Source organism: Stegodyphus dumicola, chromosome 4 (genome assembly GCF_044657685.1).
Source record: "Stegodyphus dumicola isolate Sdum_Otavi_A_Nest chromosome 4, ASM4465768v1".
Taxonomy (NCBI): Eukaryota; Metazoa; Arthropoda; class Arachnida; order Araneae; family Eresidae; genus Stegodyphus; species Stegodyphus dumicola.
This window is the reverse complement of record NC_140771.1, coordinates 209,032,830-209,054,755: the sequence shown is the minus strand read 5'-3', so window position 1 is coordinate 209,054,755 and position 21,926 is coordinate 209,032,830. Positions and strand designations below refer to the sequence as shown.

The 21,926-nt window shown below is 30.6% G+C and overlaps 1 protein-coding gene across 6 annotated transcripts in view; it reads right to left on the bottom strand.

Annotated features, from left to right (window-relative positions):
• Window positions 1–980: 980 nt before the first annotated feature.
• The window catches only part of Xpd (general transcription and DNA repair factor IIH helicase subunit Xpd), a 149,320-nt gene continuing 128,374 nt past the window's right edge, over window positions 981–21,926 (bottom strand). For 3 of the 6 annotated variants that reach the window (XM_085815933.1, XM_085815934.1, XM_085815930.1), the window contains exons 23-26: window positions 16,112–16,255; window positions 4,588–4,676; window positions 1,626–1,664; window positions 981–1,181 (exon numbers count right to left, since the gene is read on the bottom strand). In XM_085815933.1, the coding sequence (XP_085672059.1) occupies window positions 1,175–1,181; window positions 1,626–1,664; window positions 4,588–4,676; window positions 16,112–16,255 (279 nt within the window). In that variant the 3' untranslated portion in view covers window positions 981–1,174. The remainder of the gene's footprint in view (window positions 1,182–1,625; window positions 1,665–4,587; window positions 4,677–16,111; window positions 16,256–21,926) is intronic. The other 3 variants (XM_085815931.1, XM_085815935.1, XM_085815932.1) reach the window with 3 other exon arrangements.

Here is a 21,926-nt window from a genome sequence, read left to right as displayed (position 1 = left end):
GATAGTTTTTAAACATATAAAAAATATATTCAGAAGTTATCCATACTTCAGCTACACAGTCTACTTTTTACAAATTTGGTTTATTAATTGATAAATATCCTAAAATTTCACTTGCAATCATAATGATGTATGTCTCTTTAAACTTCACTTGCAATCATAATGATGTATCATCAAAATGCACATGCTTTTTAATTAGATAATATGTTTATAAATGTTATGTTAAAAGAAATTTGTACCACTATAATATGGTATATATGTTTATAAATGTTATGTTAAAAGAAATTTGTACCACTATAATATGGTCCAAATCTTTAATTATATTGATGGACCTAAACTTTTGGCATGAATAATTTCTAGGAATGATGGCACAGAAAGGCACACGGATTAAATTTATAATAATCCACTTTGCATAATTACAACAGACGTGATATCATATTTCCTGTAAGGAAGTATTTCGCACTTAACAAATTCTTGGTGGTAACTTTACAGATAGAAGGAAGTTTAAAATGATCATTGCACTCCATGATGGTTCATGAAGAAGAGTCACAACTTCAAATAATGATTTTGACAACTTAAAAAGATGAATTTCAGTTTTGCAGTAACAATGCACAGTATTTGCTACATAATAAGTGTTGTAAATTAATCAAGAATTTGAGAATAAAAAAATAAAATGTTTTTCTAACTCACTTCTGGCAACCCTAAAAAAATGCCAAGATAACGGACATCAAACACATCAACTATGTTAATCACGTGATATTAATTTATCCCATGATCCTCTTGTTCTATAGTTGTTATTAAGCTTCTGTATGTGCTTGTATTAACAGTAATGTATCTATCGCTTATATTATTTTAGTTGCAGTTCAATAAATATGTTATTTGTATTTAAATCTGAATCGTATTATTTATGGATAAATCCCTCACATCATCATCAATAAAGTTTCAGAGACTCAACTGCTGCTACTGAGTGCACAAAAGGTAAGCCGATTTTGCTATATTTATTCTTCAATAAGATTCACAATCAATCTCCATATTTATTCTTCAATAAGATTCACAATCAATCTCCGTCTTCCTTTCAAAACTAAATACACACATATTGCTTGAATTCATTAATTTGGTTGTTCAAAGGAAATAGTTGTATTTTTACTTCTCTTGGGAAAACAGTTTCTTCTCACCTTCAACCACTGCAACATGCATAGAAAAAGAATTAACAAGAAACTTCAAATTTAATTATTAGACAAAACTCAACTATTGATACATCTTTATATATAAGTTTGTAATACTACAAAACTAAAATTTTTATTCCTTATTCTGCCGTTATGCTTTTTTGGAGAGGGATCCATTGAAAAGAAAGGTAAAACAGTATAATGTATAGTTTTAACAGGTTATTAAATTAATTAGATAAATTAAATGATGTTTGAATTAGATATACAATGTATTGTACACAAGCCTATAGATCTTTTTTTACCATATTAGCCATAATAAGGAGTTTTTTAAATATGCATTATATTATTAATTTTATTATTTTATTTCATTAAAAATAATGTCTTCTTTTAATTTTTGTTAAATAAGTCCTGCTCTTTTTTTATTCAAATAATAATAATAATAATAATAAATAAATTCCTTACTTTTTGTACAATAAAAACAGGATCATGCATTTAAGGCCTCTATAAATAAAAATTAATTTATTTTAGTTTAATTTGTACAGAACATGGGCTGTGTTAATATTTATATGGTATATATATATATATATATATATATATATATGCCAAATAAGTGCTCTAGCAAAAAAGTAAATAATTTCACAATTGCATTTTCTTAGAAGCGTGTTTGGCAATTTGTTTAAATTGTAGGATTTTCATTGAAAAAGGAAGTAGAAAACACAGAATATAAAAATCCTTCACTTTTTATTATAATAAATGCATTTTAGGGGTATAGGAAAAAAAAAAAAAAAAGAGAGAGAGAGAGAGAGAGAGAAAACCCTATCATTTGGATTTCCCTTACTGCATCATTTTTGTTCAGATAGCCTTGAAATCCTATTGTATTTAAATTTATTATATAAGTATAATTTCACTAAAATGTTCTGATACCACAGTAATTTCACAATGAAAAAAATTATTTCAAGTGTCCATTGAATAGCGGAATTAATTTATACAAAAGCTTTAGTTTCAATAAATTTTGTGAAATTCCTTAGATTTTGTTGTCATTACACTATGTACTCTATGACAGTAGTCTCCAACTCACTGCCCCCTGAAGTGGTCCATGAATATATTTCAGTTATGTATATTTTTTGCAAATACAGTGCTTATAGTTTTAGACAGAAAATGATGTGGACTAAGTTTGTGTATGCAACTGGTACTGAAATAAAATGACAGAATGAATAGGTTGGGGTTTTGGCTTTGCCACTGTATCCTGATACATCAGGCCATATGACTAGGGAAATGTGGGAGAATTTCACAAGTTGGTACAGTCAATAAATTTAGTTTGTCAGCCAACTGCTGATGGCGCTTCAGTACTTGAAAATTTCTAGTTTTCAGATTAAGATTAAAAGTAATTTAGTAGTTAATTCAACATACTGGAATTACATGAAATAAACGTCAATCTAAAATTTAATATCTAGCTGTCATTATTAGCGATGAGCATGCAATTTTGAGTCTGAGACCACTGCTTTACAGAATATTCAAATTAAATTTCATTTTATAAATATATTTAGTAATACAAAACAAATTTTTAATCAAGTAGAAAATGCAATAAGTTCCATGATGAATTTCTCTAATTCATGAAATTTCATCACAATTTTCAAAATTATAAACCTTCATCTTAAAATCACAATTGGATATTTTATATATATTTTGGTGCTACTTTGGTAGACGGTTGCATGGATTTTGGCGATTTTTTTTTTATTTTTATTTTATTATTATTATTATTATTATTATTATTTTTTTATGAGCGATACCACTTATAGTAAACCCATTGCTGGAGAAGTAATTTATGGTAATCGATATTTTGTCATTTTATTTAAAAAATAATGCATTTTATTATACATAAATTCCATGTTTTAAATATTATTTATGGCTTCTCAATATTAAAAATCAATTTAATTTTGCGTTTTTATTTGAAATAAAAATTTTATAGTTTATGATATTTTACGTTGTGGATGATGTAATCAATGACATCACCTTGCTTTAAAAGTAAATGGTTTTAATATCTATAAATTTAATCTAATGTTTTAATCATTATTTATGGCTGTTAAATATTAAAATACAATTTAATTTTGCATTTTTTTTTCGAAAAATGATTTTATTATGTATGATTATTTAAATAATTTTAATTCTATGCGTGATGTAATCAGCTTCCTGATTGGTTACAGAATATTTGTGCATTAACGAGCTGTAATCAGTTTCCTGATTGGTTATTGAATATTAGTGCATTACGGCACCATTTTAAAATTTTATTATTCATCTCTTCGATTGTGAAAACTGCGCCAACAATTGTGCCAAAAATCCGTGCAACCATCTACCAAAGTAGCACCTATATTTTTTTAATACGCAGATTTTATCCAAACTATTCCATTAATAGACTAAAAAGACTATTGTTTGAGCCTAGAATTAAAGTCAGATAATTTTTATCCTTAATGTGTACTTCATGCATTATGAACACTATTACAAATTCATAACATAAATAAATTTAATATGAATCTATGTTTGAATCACAAAAATGTATGAACATAAAAACCAAATAAAATTTGTCTTCAATTTATGTATGCCCTCTGAATATTATCTCAAATTATAGGTCTTGGTCAATTTTTGTCATATTGGAATCGCATAATCTATATTTTATTTTACATAATGAGTATAAAATTTTTGTAAAAATGGGACCGAAAGACCATAAAAAAAGTTAGATTTTGTTTTTGTAATTTTTGCAAAAGTGAAGGTTTTTTACTTAAAAAATGCTAAAACATGAATATTTCCATCATTTGAAACATTTTTGTAATTGCAAGCATATAACTGCAGGTGCAAAAATAAATTATACACAACGCATCTATGTATAACTGTTTTCCAGTCTCAAGAATTATTTTGTTATATAGGTGAATTTTTGGTAAGTGTTATTCATCTTTGGATTATCATCACAACTTTAATTCATTCTAATTTAAATATTCTTCCATTCAGAACAGTTTAGAAGCATTCTAATATACACAATACTTAATAATTTTCATATTATACTAAGACCAATAAGATTTGTATTTGAACAAAAAACTTCCCTTTTTTAGTGCCTTGTAGATATTTTTTATAGCTTTTAAAAACAGAATGTGAAACTTTTAAATATTTTTTAAATAGCTCAAGGTATTAAGAAACAAGAACGGTATTACATATGTATGCACATATGAGGGTGCATGCATGTACATGTGCATGATTAAGCTTGTATAAAGGCACATAATTTCATACTGTGTATGATTGTTAGCAAATGCAGATCCATAGGTCCACAAACTGCATAGTTTATGAAAGGTCAGAAACACAAAGAAATTTTAAAGAAGCAAAACCATTAAAAATGCTATAAAAACTTTAATATAAAAATAATACAACTATTTACAATAACTGCACTCGAGATTCAATCTTTCTTTTAATTTCTTCTGATTCAAGCTGTTCGAGTGTTAATAAAGAAATACCTAGTTGGTCTTCCTATAAAAATTAAATCAAATACAAGATTTTTGATAAATTATATTGCCAAATCTTGAAATACAATATATATATATTCATTTCGCAAGATAGAATACACAGAAAAGTATTTATAAATTATATTAACATATATAAGAAATATATATCATAAAAATTATCCTTTCATATATATGTTAAATTTCCAGTTAGAATTATTTAATGTTATATATAAAATAACCATAAAATCCAAGCAATGAATAAAACTTTACTAGATTTTAATTTATGATTTAATAACGTAAAAATAAAATAATATGCTGCCTAAAACAGGATTCGTACACATTTCCTTACATGAAAATTAAGGACTTTTAAGGACCATCAAAGAAAAAATTAAGGACCTATCAGCAAACAAAACAAAAACAAAAAAAAAACAAAAAAAAAAAAAAAAAAAAAAGAATAGAATAAAGCAATTATCCATACAACCGACTTCATGCTTGTAATTTCACTTTAAGAAACTAACAGAAGTGTGTATTATGCACTATTATTAAATTCAATTTAATACTTACCATAAAACAATTTTGAAAATTAAACTAACTCCCTACAAGTTATGAAGTAGATAACATTAAATTAGGAACATAATCTCTTGAAAAACATGTATAAGTGTATTTTACACTAATAACAGTCACTATTTTAGAGATTTACATGGTTATTATTTAACTTATTTGATATTTATTTAAACACAGTCAACTACTATTATAATCACAATGTAAGAATATTTTGCAGATTAAAATAACTGATTTGTAAACATACAATTTATATCCTTGGTTTTTAGAAAGATACTAGAATAATAAACTGTACAATAAAAGATACAAAATATTTGTGCTATTTTTTAAATCTGAAATCTTTTCAGCTATTTTAACATCTAATTTATTTATGTCTATTTCCTTTTCTTTAACTATTCTTCTAAGTTCATTTGCTTTGATAAACAAATCAATGTTCCTGCTGGTCTCAGCTTCATCTCAGCTAAAGCATCTACTTCTTCATTAATATCTTTAATGTCCCTTTGAAGAAATTTTTTCTTCTGCTTCATATAATCAATTTCTTCCTCAATAATATTTCTTTTCCTCTTTGAATTTTCAGATTTAGTTAAAGATTTTTGTTCTTCTAAATACTGAACTTCTAAATAACGAACTCCACTTCTTGCAGAAGCTGCTGCTGATCTCATTTCTTTATTAATTTCGATATTAAGATCACCTCCAGAAAATTTTATGTAATCAAATACTGTGCGTTGAAAAATGTATGATGTGTCACTTAAATTTTCAATTTCAATTGCTTTATTTACAGAGAAGCCCCTTTCCACAGAGGCCTGTTCATGTGACAAGATAAGAATATTTGTCACAGTGAATACTTGAATAGTGAAAATATACATTTTTACTATACAGTCAAAAGTCGTTAATTCGGACACCCATAATTCGGAATGATCTATAATCCGGACATCAAAACTAAAAACTTTCTGCGCATGCGCCGCGTTGACACATGCGCAGAGGCGTTCACGCGTGCGCGTAAGATCTTTTACGACTGCGCATATGAGTGTGCGCAAGTGCAGAATACTTTTTCGCGCGCGCATTTTATGTATAATGGACGTATAAGCTAAATAATTATCTATTTCAGTTAATGTTGATGATTGCGTTGTTCCTTAATTTTCGAATTCCATCCGGCTTATTATTTTTTGCAGACTGTAAGAGCAATTTTATAAAAGTAAGCTTAAACTTTCGATTATATCAAATAGAATTTCCGATATATATTTGTTAATATGTAAAGGATCTAAAGCGAAAGTATGTTTTGAAATCCGAAATCTGTTTATCAATTTCACGCTGCTCGGCGGCGGGCGCGTAATGAATTGGAAGTTGATTTGTCAGCACTATCCTTATCTTCAGCGCAGATGTTTTTATTTTATTTGGCTTATAATTCCTTACCAAATGTAGTATTTCATCTCGATATGCTTCGTCTTTGATATGATTTAAAACAAGTTCCTCGTCATTATAATTCGCTTCCGATAGCGAAGAAAAGTGACAGAGGTTATTGAAAACAAAAAAATTTCGATTGACAAATTAGTCGGTGTTCTTGACACAGCAATTATAGGACTTGAACGGCGGAACTTTGTAACTGAACAAGAAATTATGTCTGTTTAATAGAATTAAAGAGAAAGTATCATCACATGAAACGAAGCAAAACTTAAACAACTTACATTGAAAGAAATGTTTAATAAAGTAAACAAATAAATATTAAGCTTTTTCTTTTTGCAAATTTTGATACCCTTTAGATCATAATTGTTCTTTATTTCATAAATTACGGTTTCATACTTTTAATTTTAGAACTTCTGCATGCCATCTTACGAGATTTAAACTGATGATCTATAATCCGGAAAAATCGATAATCCGGAATCGCCGAAGTCCCGATGAGTCCGGATTAACGACTTTTGACTGTATATATATATATAATTTATTTCCTAAACAATATTGATTAATTGATTATATTATCTCCTAAGTTTAATTAAAGTAGAATTATTTTAAAAGAGTGAATCGATACTGGTAGTTATATTTTGAAAGATGTATATATATATATATATATAAATATACAGTACAAAGTCCAAGATCCGGACATCCAATATCTGGAATGATCTAAAATCCGGACCTCAAAGCCACCACCAACCAATTTTTTAGGGCTTTTTTGAAGGGAAGGGGTATGCTTTACGCACGCGCATTAGATTTTTTTCCGTATCATAAAAAAACATGCCGGAAATCCCGATTCTTAATCTCAGTTTGGCGCTAAATAAAATATCTCATTATTGAAGAAATAATTATTTTAGCATAAATTTGTGTGATTAGTAACTTGACTCCATAGCTGCGTATCTGCTCGGCATAATCTCAAACCGAAACATTTGTTAATTTTACACCAACTAATACTTTATATCCTTGATGCCGAAATCGCGAATCATTATTTATTGTATTTTGCTTTCATCACCGCATGTTTATCAACGGATGACAACTTGAGTGATGAATCATGCAGCGACGCCAAATAACAGAGTATTATCCGATTACAGATTTAAGTTTAATGCGCTAAAATGTTGACAAGGGGAGATTTAGCAGAAATTTCTTTCCTTATGCTAAAAATAGATTTTGTTAATGATACTCATAGGACAAACGATTATATTTAGTGCTATTTGAATTAAGAATAACTGGTTTGTTATTCACATAAAGCCAGAACCAGCGCCAGAGCTCGCATGGCCGCAACAGGCGGCAGAATTTAGCGAAGTTAAACAGAAGTTTTTCATTGCGATGACAATGCCCAATCATCAATCAATTAACGGAGGGCGAAATCTGTAGTATGGTTCTAAATCCAGAAAATACAGCTACCAATAGTGAAGAAAGTAACAGAGAGGTTACTGAAAGAGAAAAAAAAATTGATTGACAAGTTATTCGGAATTCTCGACACAGCAATTACAGGACCTTGAACAATGGAACTTAATAACTGAACAAGAAATTGTATGTCTATAGTATTAGTGTAAAGTATTAGCAGAAAAAACAAATCAAACAACTCACATTTTAAGAAATGTTTAATAAAGTAAACATATAAATATTAAGCTCTTTTCTTTTGTAAATTTTGATACCCTTTAAATCATAAATGCTTCATTTCATAAATCACGATTTCATATTTTCAATTTTATAATTTCTACGTGCCATCTTAGTAGATTTAAAATGATCTAATATCCGGAAAAATCTCAAATCTGGAATCGCCGAAGTCCCGACGAGTCCAGACCTCGGACTTTGTACTGTATAAATATATATATATATATATATATATATCACCCTTAAATGACATTGTTTCTTAAAACGTGTTGAACTTTTTGGAGCCACAGCTCCTGGTAACTTTTAGGTGAGCTTACTACAATTTCTAATTTACTTATTTAGACCAAATTGGTCTTACAGTATTGTACTAACTACCTTGCTTGTTATATTACATATATATATATATAATACGGAATGTATATTTTCAGTTAAACTTCTACCCAATAACTTTAGTAATTCATGAAAGTTAATTTTGCGTCTAGTTAATTCAGGAAAATTAGTTTCAATTAGTTGTTTTCAACTTTAAAAATATTAAAAAAATTTTAATTAGTTATTTTCAACTAATAATTGTATCGCCATTAGCAAAAATTATGCATTACTATCAACAACATAGGTTTAAACCAAATACTTAATTGTCTATTGAAGCTTCTAAACGTATTTCCGAACTTCACTTTTTCTCGGCTAGCGTTACCGAATTTGCCCTTGGCGACCTAAAATCGAAATGGAGCCAACAGATTTCCCGCGAAATCGATAACAGACCCTCTGCAGAAATAAACTCATAATCCCGATATCCCATACATATAGTATGTGCAAAAGAGAATAAACTCCATAGAAGGTGATAAATTAATTTATGGCTTAATTGAAACAAACACAGAAATTAAGCTAAGCAAAACCGTGTAAAAACAAATTGAAATGATAAAACGAAACTTAATTTTCATGTGAATTTTCAGCGCTGACTCTCCCATTCTAGAAATTTCAATTTGTTTCAAAGACCACATTTAAGGATTGCCATCCATCAATATCCAGTCTTTGTAGTCAGCTTGATGAAGCCACAGTTTATTGAAAATGCACTTTCCAGGCATCTTGTTCCTATTGGCGTCGGAAGGGTTGTGGCCTTCCAGGTTGGAATTTTGGCAAATATTTTCAGAATCCCCCCCCCTTTTTTTTTCTCGAGCACCTTCATCATCACTTTCGCCTCATGGACCTTATAAGAAATAGACTAACCCAGTGGGCGGGGCGTGCGTCACACACATGTCGAGAAGAGAGAGTAGAGACGATTTAGTTTATCATAACATTGAAACATATGGCGTTTGTATCACATAACTCTTTTTAATTATTAAATGTGATACGTTTTATAAATGATGAGATAATAAAAATCACAGTTTTTGCTAATAAGATTTTATATATCTCATGAAACCACTTTTTAGTGCATTTTGAGAATTTTTTTTTACTGCATTTTGAGCATAAGCGTAATTCTTGTCTAAACATCATTACTTTGATAAAACGGTAAAAACTCTAAACAAAAAATTTATGAATTTACTTTTGCCTACAAATAAAGTAAAATTAAGTAAGATTGATAGTACATGATGCTATGAAACAAATAAGGTCAAATTAAACAAGATTTGGTAATTTTTTTTAAAAATTTTATAAACATTTTCAGGCAGTAGTAGCAAATATTTATCATTTCAAATGTTTATAGAAACCAAGGATTGTTTTATTTATTTTTTCTGTTTTCAAAATTATTATGGTATTAAAAGATGATGACAATATTAATAACTCATAAAATTCGGAGCATAAACTTTTCTGAGTGTAATGAAAAATTTTAAAAAAATTCGCAGTAAATAAAAAAATCTTATGTGGAACTAGAAATAAATTTTTAAAAAAATAATTACTATAAAATACAAGATATTATATGTCCAATCTTAAATTTTTATTAATGCGCATAAAGTAACCTTGTAATTTTATATACCTGTTTTTTATACTTTAAGCAGAATGACTATACATCCATAAATACATATGTATGAAAGTAAACAATTTAGGATATTTGTTGCATTGAAAAATTCGCTTACTTCACTTTTTATTTCAAATATTTGTGAAAACAAGATTATATCTATTAATGTAAATACACACACCTATATATATATGTAGTATCTGGAAGTGCGACACAACCACCAGAGGGCCTCACCGATGCGCCAGCAGCGAGGTGAAAGGAGTATGACAGACTCTTCTGCTATCCCACGCGAAGGTGGTGAGATGTCTGTCTGCACGTGAAGGTGTAGAATAAAGAACTGTAGTTTTCCACGCGAAGGTGGTAAATTGACTTTATAACATAAGCAAGTGCGAGTAAGCACTAATCGGTTATGTGATAAGACTGGTAAAACTATACAGAATCCTGTTTGTATCAAACGGCACTTGTGATTAATCTAATCTGTACCTTCTTCTGATTACCTTTATTAAATGTTCTGTGGTGTGGAAAACAACGTTGGAATTGTTATTTAGCATCTTCAACTCCCCCACTACATATATATTTAGAGAGAGGAAGAGAAACAGATAATATGGTTTATTGATGCTTAAATAAAATTTAGTAAATCTGCTTCGAATATTTTTTCTCTGTTTAGATTCATTGTAACATGCAACTGCATGATGCATTCTGATTTTTAAATATTGAAATATCACTGCTTTAATTAATTTAATCAGGTGGTTTTTATCTGGCTCATCATCATAAATATGGTCTTGAAGAGAAGGAAATATATGTGTTCCTACGGTTTTTAAGACTTTTAGAGTCATGAAATTTATAATATTTTTTTTATTCAATTTAAATTCCTTTTCAGTCTGCCTAAAAATTATTTCTGCATTTTTGCAGATCATTTGGACGTCACTGGAAGGAGAAGTCAAACCTTTACATTCAGATCTACAATATCTGAAACCTAGCAAACCATGATATGGTTCTGTTGAAACTAAAGCTGAGAAACAGATATTACATTTTACTTTATAAGCTAAGCTTTTAACAACAAAACCAGCTATATAAGATGTATACTTTTGGTTCTTAACTATTCTTATTTTTGATTAGTTATAATGCTAGAAATTAAAATTTACCTATAATTTAAAAAAGCAGCAAAAAATTATAAATTTTAAAGAAAAACTTTCAAAAATTCATTTTTAGGCATTTTAGTATTTTAGCTATAGTTTAGTATTAGTTATAGTTTTAGTAATTGTAAGAGAAAATTACTTGGTTGAATTTTTCTGTTAGTTCATATTTAAAATATTATTTTCTAAAAGAAGAAGTTACAAATTAACTTACATCATAGGAAAAGCTAAAAATCTATACAAGCCTGAAAGCATGCAACAGCTTTATAATCATTTAGAACGTTAATTATGCTTGAAAAAAATGCTAAGTATTTAAAAAGCAATCTCAGTGTCAAAAATAAAAATATTTAAAAATTCTTACTTGTGAAATGAGGCACTACCACCAGCTTATTTGTGACAATTGTACGTGCTGCAATAGCCAACTATTGCTAATTTCTGGAAGTCGTCCCTACTCCTCCGGATGTGATCGCCGGGAACGCGCCAGACAAGGGAGAAAACGCAATTGGATTAGTCTATTTCTTATAAGGTCCATGTTTCGCCTCTTAAAGAACTTCCGGCTTCACGCTTTCGTCACAATCTGCCTAAATTTATAGATAACACCTGTTTCGAAAGATTGGGTGAATAGCCAATCAGACACCGATACTTTCGTTCGGGTAGCTAATTTTTTTTTTTTTCATCGTTTGCAACGCAAATCCGCCAACAGATTGGTTAAGAGCAGTGCAATTTTAATTCCATATTCATGATAAATCGCAATTCATACGTAGAATGACAATCATTAGAAATGATAAGAAATGTCAAATGAGCAAAATTAAGGACCATATATTCATTTTGGCCAAAATTAAGGACTTTTAAGGACCAAAAATCATTTTTGAAAAAATTAAGGACTTTTCAGGACCGTACGAACCCTGTAAAATTATTCCTTAACAGACACATACTAAAAGGAGGAGATTAAATTACAGAGGAAGGAAACAAACAAGACAAAATGAGTTCGTTTTTAATTTATCTATAATGAACAATTAAGTGCTGATATATATAAAAAAAGATTGATATGATTTACAAAAGAATCTGAAAATGAGTAAAGATTATCTAATTAGATAATTAAAATATTATATCCATATAGTAGAACAGTGGTCACCAAACTTATGAAGCTTCTGAGTTACTGTTCCAATTTTAAATCCCACTATGAGATATCAACCAAAACAGCCACCATTTTTTTTTAAACCTTACATTTATTTATTGCCTATAAACTTGCATTTCTAGTACATATGAAATAAATTTTAATTAAACTGTATACAACAAAAAGTAACTGAAATTGATTTATACTAAGAAAGAAAAGTTGAAATGTAGTTGTAAATAAATAACAAATGTAATGACAGTTTTTTTTTAATCGGACTTATTAACTTTAATCAGAAGGATGAACTCCTTTTTGTCATCAACAAGTTTTAAGAATTGGGAGAGTACATAGTGGCTGCCATTTGAATACAGTTGTCCAAGTGTTGATCAGCGAGTCTGTTTCTTATCTTTAATAAATTTCATACTGAAAAGAGAAATCTCACACAGATATAGAGCTTAATATTGCCTTCACTTTGAGACAAACCTGAACCAAAATTGGGTATTTTTCTTTAGGAACAAGAGCCAAACATTTTCAGAGCTTGAAGAAAGGGATTTTACAGACATATCATCTTGAAAATCAATCAGTTCCCCCTCTACTGCAGCACCATCTTCTTGAAAATCAAAATGCTCAAAAGTAGAGAACTCTTCAGCATTAATCTCTATAAAAGGCAATTTAACAAACAACTGAAATTTTGGAAGTAGTTTTTGAATCCACTACTCTCTTACGAACTAATACACTTGTATAGCATAGTAAACACACACATTTGTCCTTTACCTGAGAAATCTCACACAGATATAGAGCTTAATATTGCCTTCACTTTGAGACAAACCTGAACCAAAATTGGGTATTTTTCTTTAGGAACAAGAGCCAAACATTTTCAGAGCTTGAAGAAAGGGATTTTACAGACATATCATCTTGAAAATCAATCAGTTCCCCCTCTACTGCAGCACCATCTTCTTGAAAATCAAAATGCTCAAAAGTAGAGAACTCTTCAGCATTAATCTCTATAAAAGGCAATTTAACAAACAATTGAAATTTTGGAAGTGGTTTTTGAATCCACTACTCTCTTACGAACTAATACACTTGCATAGCATAGTAAACACACACATTTGTCCTTTACCTCGATAAAGAAGTAATCTTCCTGTTCTGAATGAAAGTGATTTTTGCTTCTTGCTTGAACACGCCATGGTTAGAATATATCTAGCTTGGTACCAATGCGTAAATCAAACTATCCAAGTTAGTAGATTCCTGATATATACACAAAAAGCATAGCGCACTCAACCTCATGCATTGAGAATATGAGATGAGGCTGACAATGGTGGTTGTGTGGGAGAAACAAGCAGTGGTCATCAGCATCAACTCAATGGAGGAATCAAGGTTAGACAACTGAGGCGTTAACGCGACCTATCGAAAATGTCCCCATGAGCTGCTAGTAGCTTGTGTTCGACTGTTTGGCGATCATTGTACTAGAACAATCTGGAATGCCTTTGCAAACTAGTGTATGCATTAAATTTTCATTACACTATTTTAAGATACAGAAAAATACAAGGTTTGTCTAAAATGTTCCAGGACTGATATTAATTCTAAGAAATAAATAATGAAATCAAAACTAATATTTTTTAAAATAATAACTTTTAGCAGTTATACACTCTTAGTGCAGTGGTTCTCAATTTGTTTTGCCTCATGCATCCCTTTCACCACTGCTAGATCATTACCCCCTTCCTTTCAAAAACTTCAAAATTACATAAACATTTATTTAGATTTAGATTATTTTTTAACCTGACAGCAGGAAGCAGTTGAAGTCAGACTGACTATCTCGTCCCTCATCTCGGTTGAGAACCCCTGCTCTAGTGTGTGACTACACAAGTTTTTTAAATGAATTTCATAGCCATTACACTATTTTAAGATACGGAAAAATACAAGGTTTGTCTAAAATGTTCCAGGACTGATATTAATTCTAAGAAATAAATAATGAAATCAAAACTAATATTTTTTAAAATAATAACTTTTAGCAGTTATACACTCTTAGTGCATTGGTTCTCAATTTGTTTTGCCTCATGCATCCCTTTCACCACTGCTAGATCATTACCCCCTTCCTTTCAAAAACTTCAAAATTACATAAACATTTATTTAGATTTAGATTATTTTTTAACCTGACAGCAGGAAGCAGTTGAAGTCAGACTGACTATCTCGTCCCTCATCTCGGTTGAGAACCCCTGCTCTAGTGTGTGACTACACAAGTTTTTTAAATGAATTTCATAGCCATTTGAACATATATGTCAAAGTAAATTCTACATTTTTTTAAAAATTATTTTATACATTAGAATACAAGCATTTTCTTACAATGGATTTCAATTTCAGAAACAGAAAATAGTTTCAAACTCCAAAATCAGAAGGTAAGGGAGGATTATTCACATCTGCAAGATTATTCACATTTACTTTTTGGTCAAGAACCACTTCTCAAAAAGAGCAGTGAGTGATGATGCAAGTTGTTTCTCATGTGCAGCAGCGAGTGGCTCCATTATAATGCAAGAGAAACCAAGCACATTTCTTCCAAAAATGTGGGCCTTATCCATGGCTGAAATATTAAGACTGTTGAATACTGGTTGTTCAATCTGGTTTGTGTTCGAACCAGCCAAAACAGCTGTCATGATTTGTCTTCCCCATCTGTAAATGAATATAAGCCAGTTTCTTTCATAAAGGCATTTCTCCTCTTAGGCTGATAGCCTATGTTGTTTGTTGTTCTGCAATATTCAGACAATCAAACCAATCCAAAATTGAGCTCTAACAAGATAATTTTTCACAAGTCTGCCCAAAACTATTGCATAAAATTTTTTATTAATAGCCTGATATAGAGAAACGAAATCATGATGTATTTAATCTCTGCCGATCAAATAAGACAATTAATATCATTTTAACAATTAGACTTTAGTAATAGAATTTGTGCTGTCATGGAGATAGTGGTGATTACCATTCTGAACAGCTTCTTTTTTTTATTCCAAATCATTTTAAAAACACTTCTGTCGCACTTTATTATTACAGTCAAAAAAGACAGGTCAATATCTACATCCTCAATCACATCTTCAAAAACTAGCTGTCGGAAAATGCAGCACAAACCATGTCCAAAGTTTTCTCTTACTCCAAATCTCCTTTTGAAAGTACCTGAACTATAATGTTAAGTTCATCTACAAGTATTACAAGTATTCTACGTGTCATCCAATGTCCCACGATTATTAAATCATTGACATTCTCCACCATATCCTGCATTCAAGTGAGAGTTGATTCAGATTTTCATATTACATTACACAAAAGAAATACAACAATTTCACTAAAATTATTTATCTATATACAAAATTATTAACAACATTATGCTTTTCAGAACGCAAAAAAATCAGTGAGAATGCACACAAATTTTGCTAGGGGGTAAAACTGCAGATTTACACATATGATATGTTGTTTGGTGATGCTTTGCTGAATATTGCCCAATTTAGACAAACCTTGCATATAATGAAAGTTTCAAAGCACTGGACATTGCATGCATCAAAAGTTCAAACTTAGTGAAATCACGAAGAATTTTAAAAAAATATTGAAAATCTAAAGATTAAAAAAATTGAAAATCTAAAGAAACAAACCCTAGTAAAAGGTTGTGCCATTTGCTTTAAGAATCGTTTTGCAATTTGGACAGCTTCTTCAATAGATAAATTATGGAAAGATTCTGTTAAGTATTCTTGAATCCATTTAGGTAATTTCCCATATTTATCCACACGAGAAAACCTCTAAAAGTTACAAAAAAATATATTTATGAATCTATTTCAATACTTTCAGAATGCATTTCACATTTTACACAAAATTAATTTCAGTATAACAATTTTTATGCAATTCATTAATATTCACAAGTATGAAAATTATGCATGATTTTTCAAAAACTAACTGTAAACTTTTGGCTTTTATTTAAAAAATTAAATACTTTTATGCCAAATGGAAAATTGCAGATGGAAAGATAATGTATAAATATGAAAAGTTGGAAAACATTAAAGGCAAAAAGTTTGTTATGCTTTTCGGTCATCCTTGTGGCCACAATCACTCCATGGAAACTACTGAAAAGCTGTTGATTTTCTTTGTCATCAAAACACTTGGCAAAATGAGAAACCTTTTCCATAGGGATTTCAGATCCCAAATGCATTTTAAAATTTACTTTGTTATGGAAGATAATCCTAAGCTCAGGCAGAGAAAACTTATATGATGCATATCTACCTAGGAAAGCATGATAGAAAATGGAGAAGTATATAATATATACCGGGTGGCCATAATTAAACTGACAGTGCTCACAGTGTTCTGTAGCACGATCTATTTGCGAGAATGACGCCACATTTTGTAGGAAGATTAAACAAGACGGGGGACGAAGGATTCCGTTAAAAAACAAATTAGTTCCAAAAGTCACCGCTAGGGGAATATTTGGCGCTGTGTAATAGAAAATAGAGTGTTAACAAATGCAAATTAATACGGAATAAAATTACCTTTTATTATGCACATTTTCTGATTTAGTTCAAGTGCAATATGGCAAAATTTTTTAAAAAGCGCAAAATCTACATAAACACCAATAAAGTCTCGTGATCTGCAATATCACATACGCTGAGCAGAAGTTCTTTATTCAAATTCCACGTTACATCCATTTGCACAGTGCCAGCTGCTTGGGTTTTAAAAGGCAATGTGTTACGTTTCGAATCAATCGTATTGAAAGTTTATGTGCAGTGTCTCCATCTTTAGTCGAGCGTGCGTTACTGGTCAAATTCTTTTACCTCAACCAGTGCAACGCATCAGCCGCTCTTTGTGCTTTTAGAACGCACAAAAAAATGTGTAAAGGTAATGGTCCTGTGTCAGTTAATGGGCTAAAAGCAATGGTTGCGACGTTTGAGAAAACAAGTTCTCTGAAGGTTCAGTCAGGCAGAGGACGAAAACCTGTACCACAGGATACAATCGAAGCAGTTGCCATGGCGATTGTCAACAGAGGACCAGACAATATTGCTGCCACCTCTAGCGCTCGTGGAGTAGCTCGGAATATGGATATGCTTTACAGTACAGTATGGAAAATCTTACGAGAGATTATCAACTTCTATCCGTACAAGATCAGCCGTGTACAGGAGTTACTGTACCCCGACCATAATAAGCGATTGACTTTTGCTCTCACCTTTCTTGCCAGAATGGAGGTGGATGATGCTTGGTCGTGGAAAATCTTATGGGGAGGCGAGGCCCACTTTTACCTGAATGGAACTGTGAATACCCAGAACTGCCGAATTTGGATGACAAATCACCACATGCAGTCACAGCAATTCCCTTACATTCACCAAAGGTAACTGTTTGGTGTGGGTTCACAGCGGAATTTATCGTAGGTCCATTCTTCTATGACAACATTACCCCGACAAGACCGGAAACCTGTTCTGTTACTGGAGAGAAATATCGCCACATGTTGAACAGCTTTGTCATTCCGGCACTTCAGCAAAGACAATGCCTGGGGGAAATCATTTTCATGCAAGTTGGAGTCCCTTCACACGTTGCTGTACGGGTGGAACAGATGCTACGACAGAAATTCACAACAAAAAGAGTCACTAGCCGCTACTTTCCAACTGCATGGCCACCTCAGTCGCCTGATCTTACCCCATGCAACTTCTGGCTATGGGTTTACCTTAAGTCCAAAGTCTATCAAGGAGTGGTCCAGGACCTGGCTACGTTGAAGGATAACATATCACGGACTGTACGGGAGATTCCTGCAGACATGTTACTTTCTGCTGTTGGGCATACTGTGCACAGAATGCAATATGTGGTTCACAACAATGGCAGCCACATTGAACCTCATTTAAATGCAAAATAAAAGGTAATTTCTGCATTGATTTGCATTTGTTAACACTCTGTTTTCTATTACACAGCGCCAAATATTCCCCTAGCGGTGACTTTTGGAATTAATTTGTTTTTTCGCAGAATCCTTCATCCCCCGTCTTGTTTAATCTTCCTACAAAATTCGGCGTCATTCTCGCAAATAGATCAAGCTACAGAACACTGTGAACACTGTCAGTTTAATTATGGCCACCCGGTATATATAAATAAATTCTCTGGCCAATATATAAATTCTCTGGAAATTTTGAATAAAAAATTTAATTTTTTACAGGTATGTCTAGAAATATATCTTCTTTAAGATAATGGTAAAACTTTTATAGGTTATAATTAAAAATTTATAAAAATTACTAGAAACTACAAATTTTAAAAAAGTTTCAGAAGATAGCTGCAAATTTTACTGCAGAGTGGTTTTTAGTGGACCCATCACATGACCTTCACATTCATTTGAATTATGTACAATTTATTTTCATGACCGTCAAAGCCATTCTGCAAGAAAATTCCATGGCTTTTTACACAGACATCATGGCAAGAATTGTTCCCATTGCTAATATCTATGAAAATGTGGATATTTTTGAAAATGTTCAACAATCGATACAGTGTCAGTGGCACGCCACAAATGATCAGAACTTTGACACCCCTTGTAAAAGCAGTGTGTTGTTGTTTTACTGTTAACTTTCACTTAAAAAAGTACTTTACACATGTAAATTCAAACATTTTTGTTTTCACATGTTTGCATCTAATTGATGAATTTAAAAATAAATAAACAAAGCAATGTACTGTGCTCTTGCTGTGTCTGTGTACTATGCTCTTGCTGTGTCTGTATACTATGCTCTTGCTGTGTCTGTGTGTCTCTTCTATCTGCTGTAGGTTGCATGTCTGATCATGCTTTCTTATGCGAATATTTTTCATATGAATGTTCTTAATCTCCCTTCAAAGTCTGAACAGCTTGCACAAAAAAAGAAGGGAACTGTTTTATATCTTCTGTTCTACTGGGCCAACTGATGAAATTTAACTTGCATTTTTCATGTCTCAAAAATAAAACTTAGCATGTGTATTATATTTATATATAGCATCAGTTTAACATAAGTGTTTTACATCAAATCGGACTTTTCTTGAAATGACATACAAATTTTTTTTTTTTCCATACTTCCAATTCTACAACTCAAATTATGCCTAAATTTTAAATTTTGTAAAATTTGGTGAGAAACTTATGGAAAACATTAAAAATTTACCGTGACACACTTTTTTCAGTTTGTGCCAAGAAAAATTCACTTGACGAAATTCCTAACTTATAGCAACCTATTTGCCTTTCCCTTTTTTCATTGTGCATGACCGGAGATAAAGATGCATTGTTCATACTTTCAAATAATTTTAACAAAGTGTGGAAATCACATTTGGCATTATTATGTCTTATAAACGTGCCAGTATATTAATTCTCTGGAAATTTTGAATAAAAAACTTAATTTTTTACAAGTAGTCTAGAAATATGTCTTCTTTAAGATGATGGCAAAACTTTTATAGGTTATAATTAAAAAAATTTCTGAAAAATTTATAAAAATTGCTAGAAAATACAAATTTAAAAAACAAATCAGAAAGAAGCTGTGAATTTTACTTGGACTGAACCTAAATTTCGAAATGTAAAGAAGAAATCAAGTAAGTGTAATAAAAAAAGGTGATATTAATAAATATATACCAAATTCAACTGATATTGAAAAGCTAAAATTTTAAGAGTTAATTTTTAAAAACTACTTGTGCGAAAAATTGGCACTATGGCAAGTTTTTAAGTTGTAGAATAGAAATAGGGGAAAAAATCAGCATGTCATTTAGAAAACGTCCAATTTTGTGTCAGAATACCTATGTTAAAACAATGTTATATATAAATCTAACATATATCCTAATTTACGCTTTAGAGGCATGAAAAATGAAAGATAAATTTTGTCAATCAGCCCAGTAGAACAGAAGATCTAGAACTCACCATTCCCCCCCCCTGTAAAGTGTACATGTAGTTTTGAGGCACCCCTGCCCAAACACAAAGTACAGACATTATTAAAAATCGGCACTTTTCCTAGTTATGCATTATGCAAAATATACTCTCTGGGAAAAGAATGATGGAAAGGAACAACATATATCCAAACCCAAAGTGTTGATTGCACTTTACATAACCAGACAGAAGAGCCTAAAATTGGTTGTTTGCCCTGACATATAGACTTGACCCTTTACATTACCCCCCCCCCGGTTATGACACGATCCTAGCAAAGTGTCTTTTGAACATCTGAGGCCAATGTTGCAGATTTTCATGCCCCAATTACAGAGGTGGTCACACACCAGTAATATTTTCAAACATGTAAAATGAGATACAACATAGTCTGGACATAGCTCAAGCTACAAATGGCACTTAAGCAGAGGTGTAGTTAAACTTCTTAATAATTCTTTCCAGCTAAATAAACCACAACAATAAACACAATGATTTCAGATACATGTGTTATTTCTTTTTATCACTTCCTTACTGAACACCCTGCATATTTAAGAACTTCAGTATCATTTAATTAGTCTATTCAAAATAATTTTTAGACCCTTATGATATCAGCATAGCAGTATTATATGATCTTACTATGATAATATTGCAGATAATGAAAATGTTTTCTTTCCACTTTTTAATAAATTATTTCCACACAACAATTCTATACAATTAAAGAAAGTGCCCTGATGAAAATGCTAATTTAAATTTTCCTTTTAAGTACTGGGTCTTAAAATAATTAATATGATTCCCTAAATCTTTATGAACATTTTTGTTTTTTAGCATTATTACATGTTTAGCATATAAATTAATATCTATATATTAATTTATGCATTAACATGTAATAAAACTATTCTTTCAATGCATATTAGAAACATATTTTTTTTTCATGATTTACATTTCAATCTTAAACCTTGATCATTTTTACCTTCTATAATAATATAAATTTTATATTCCTGATTATAAGTAGTACAAGCTTATAAAATATAAATGCATACTGGAAACATTTAATTTCAATATTGAAAATAATAATAGAGGTTACATCACTCTTTTCAAAAACTAATGCACACATTTCATTACAATTATATCAAAATCCAGCATTATAGATTCAACTTATATATGTAGACATTGAATAAATTGGAATATGGTGATTTAAGAATTGTATGTGACATTATAATGAGCATAACAATATATCCATATTAAAAATCGGCACTTTTCCTAGTTATGCATTATGCAAAATATACTCTCTGGGAAAAGAATGATGGAAAGGAACAACATATATCCAAACCCAAAGTGAAGTCCAGAATCCACAGCATAATATTAAAGGCAAAAGATTTTTTAAAATGTAGAATTATATGTCAGCTTCTAATCAATGAATTTAGAATTATGTAAACAAAGCAATAATATTACTGGCAACATAAGCAACACGGCCGTTTTTCTCTCCCCCCCCCCTTTTTATCCGAAACTATTTTTCTACTGATTGAGTACACAAAATGTTACAACATAAATTTAAGTCCAAGGATAAAATTATCAGTCAA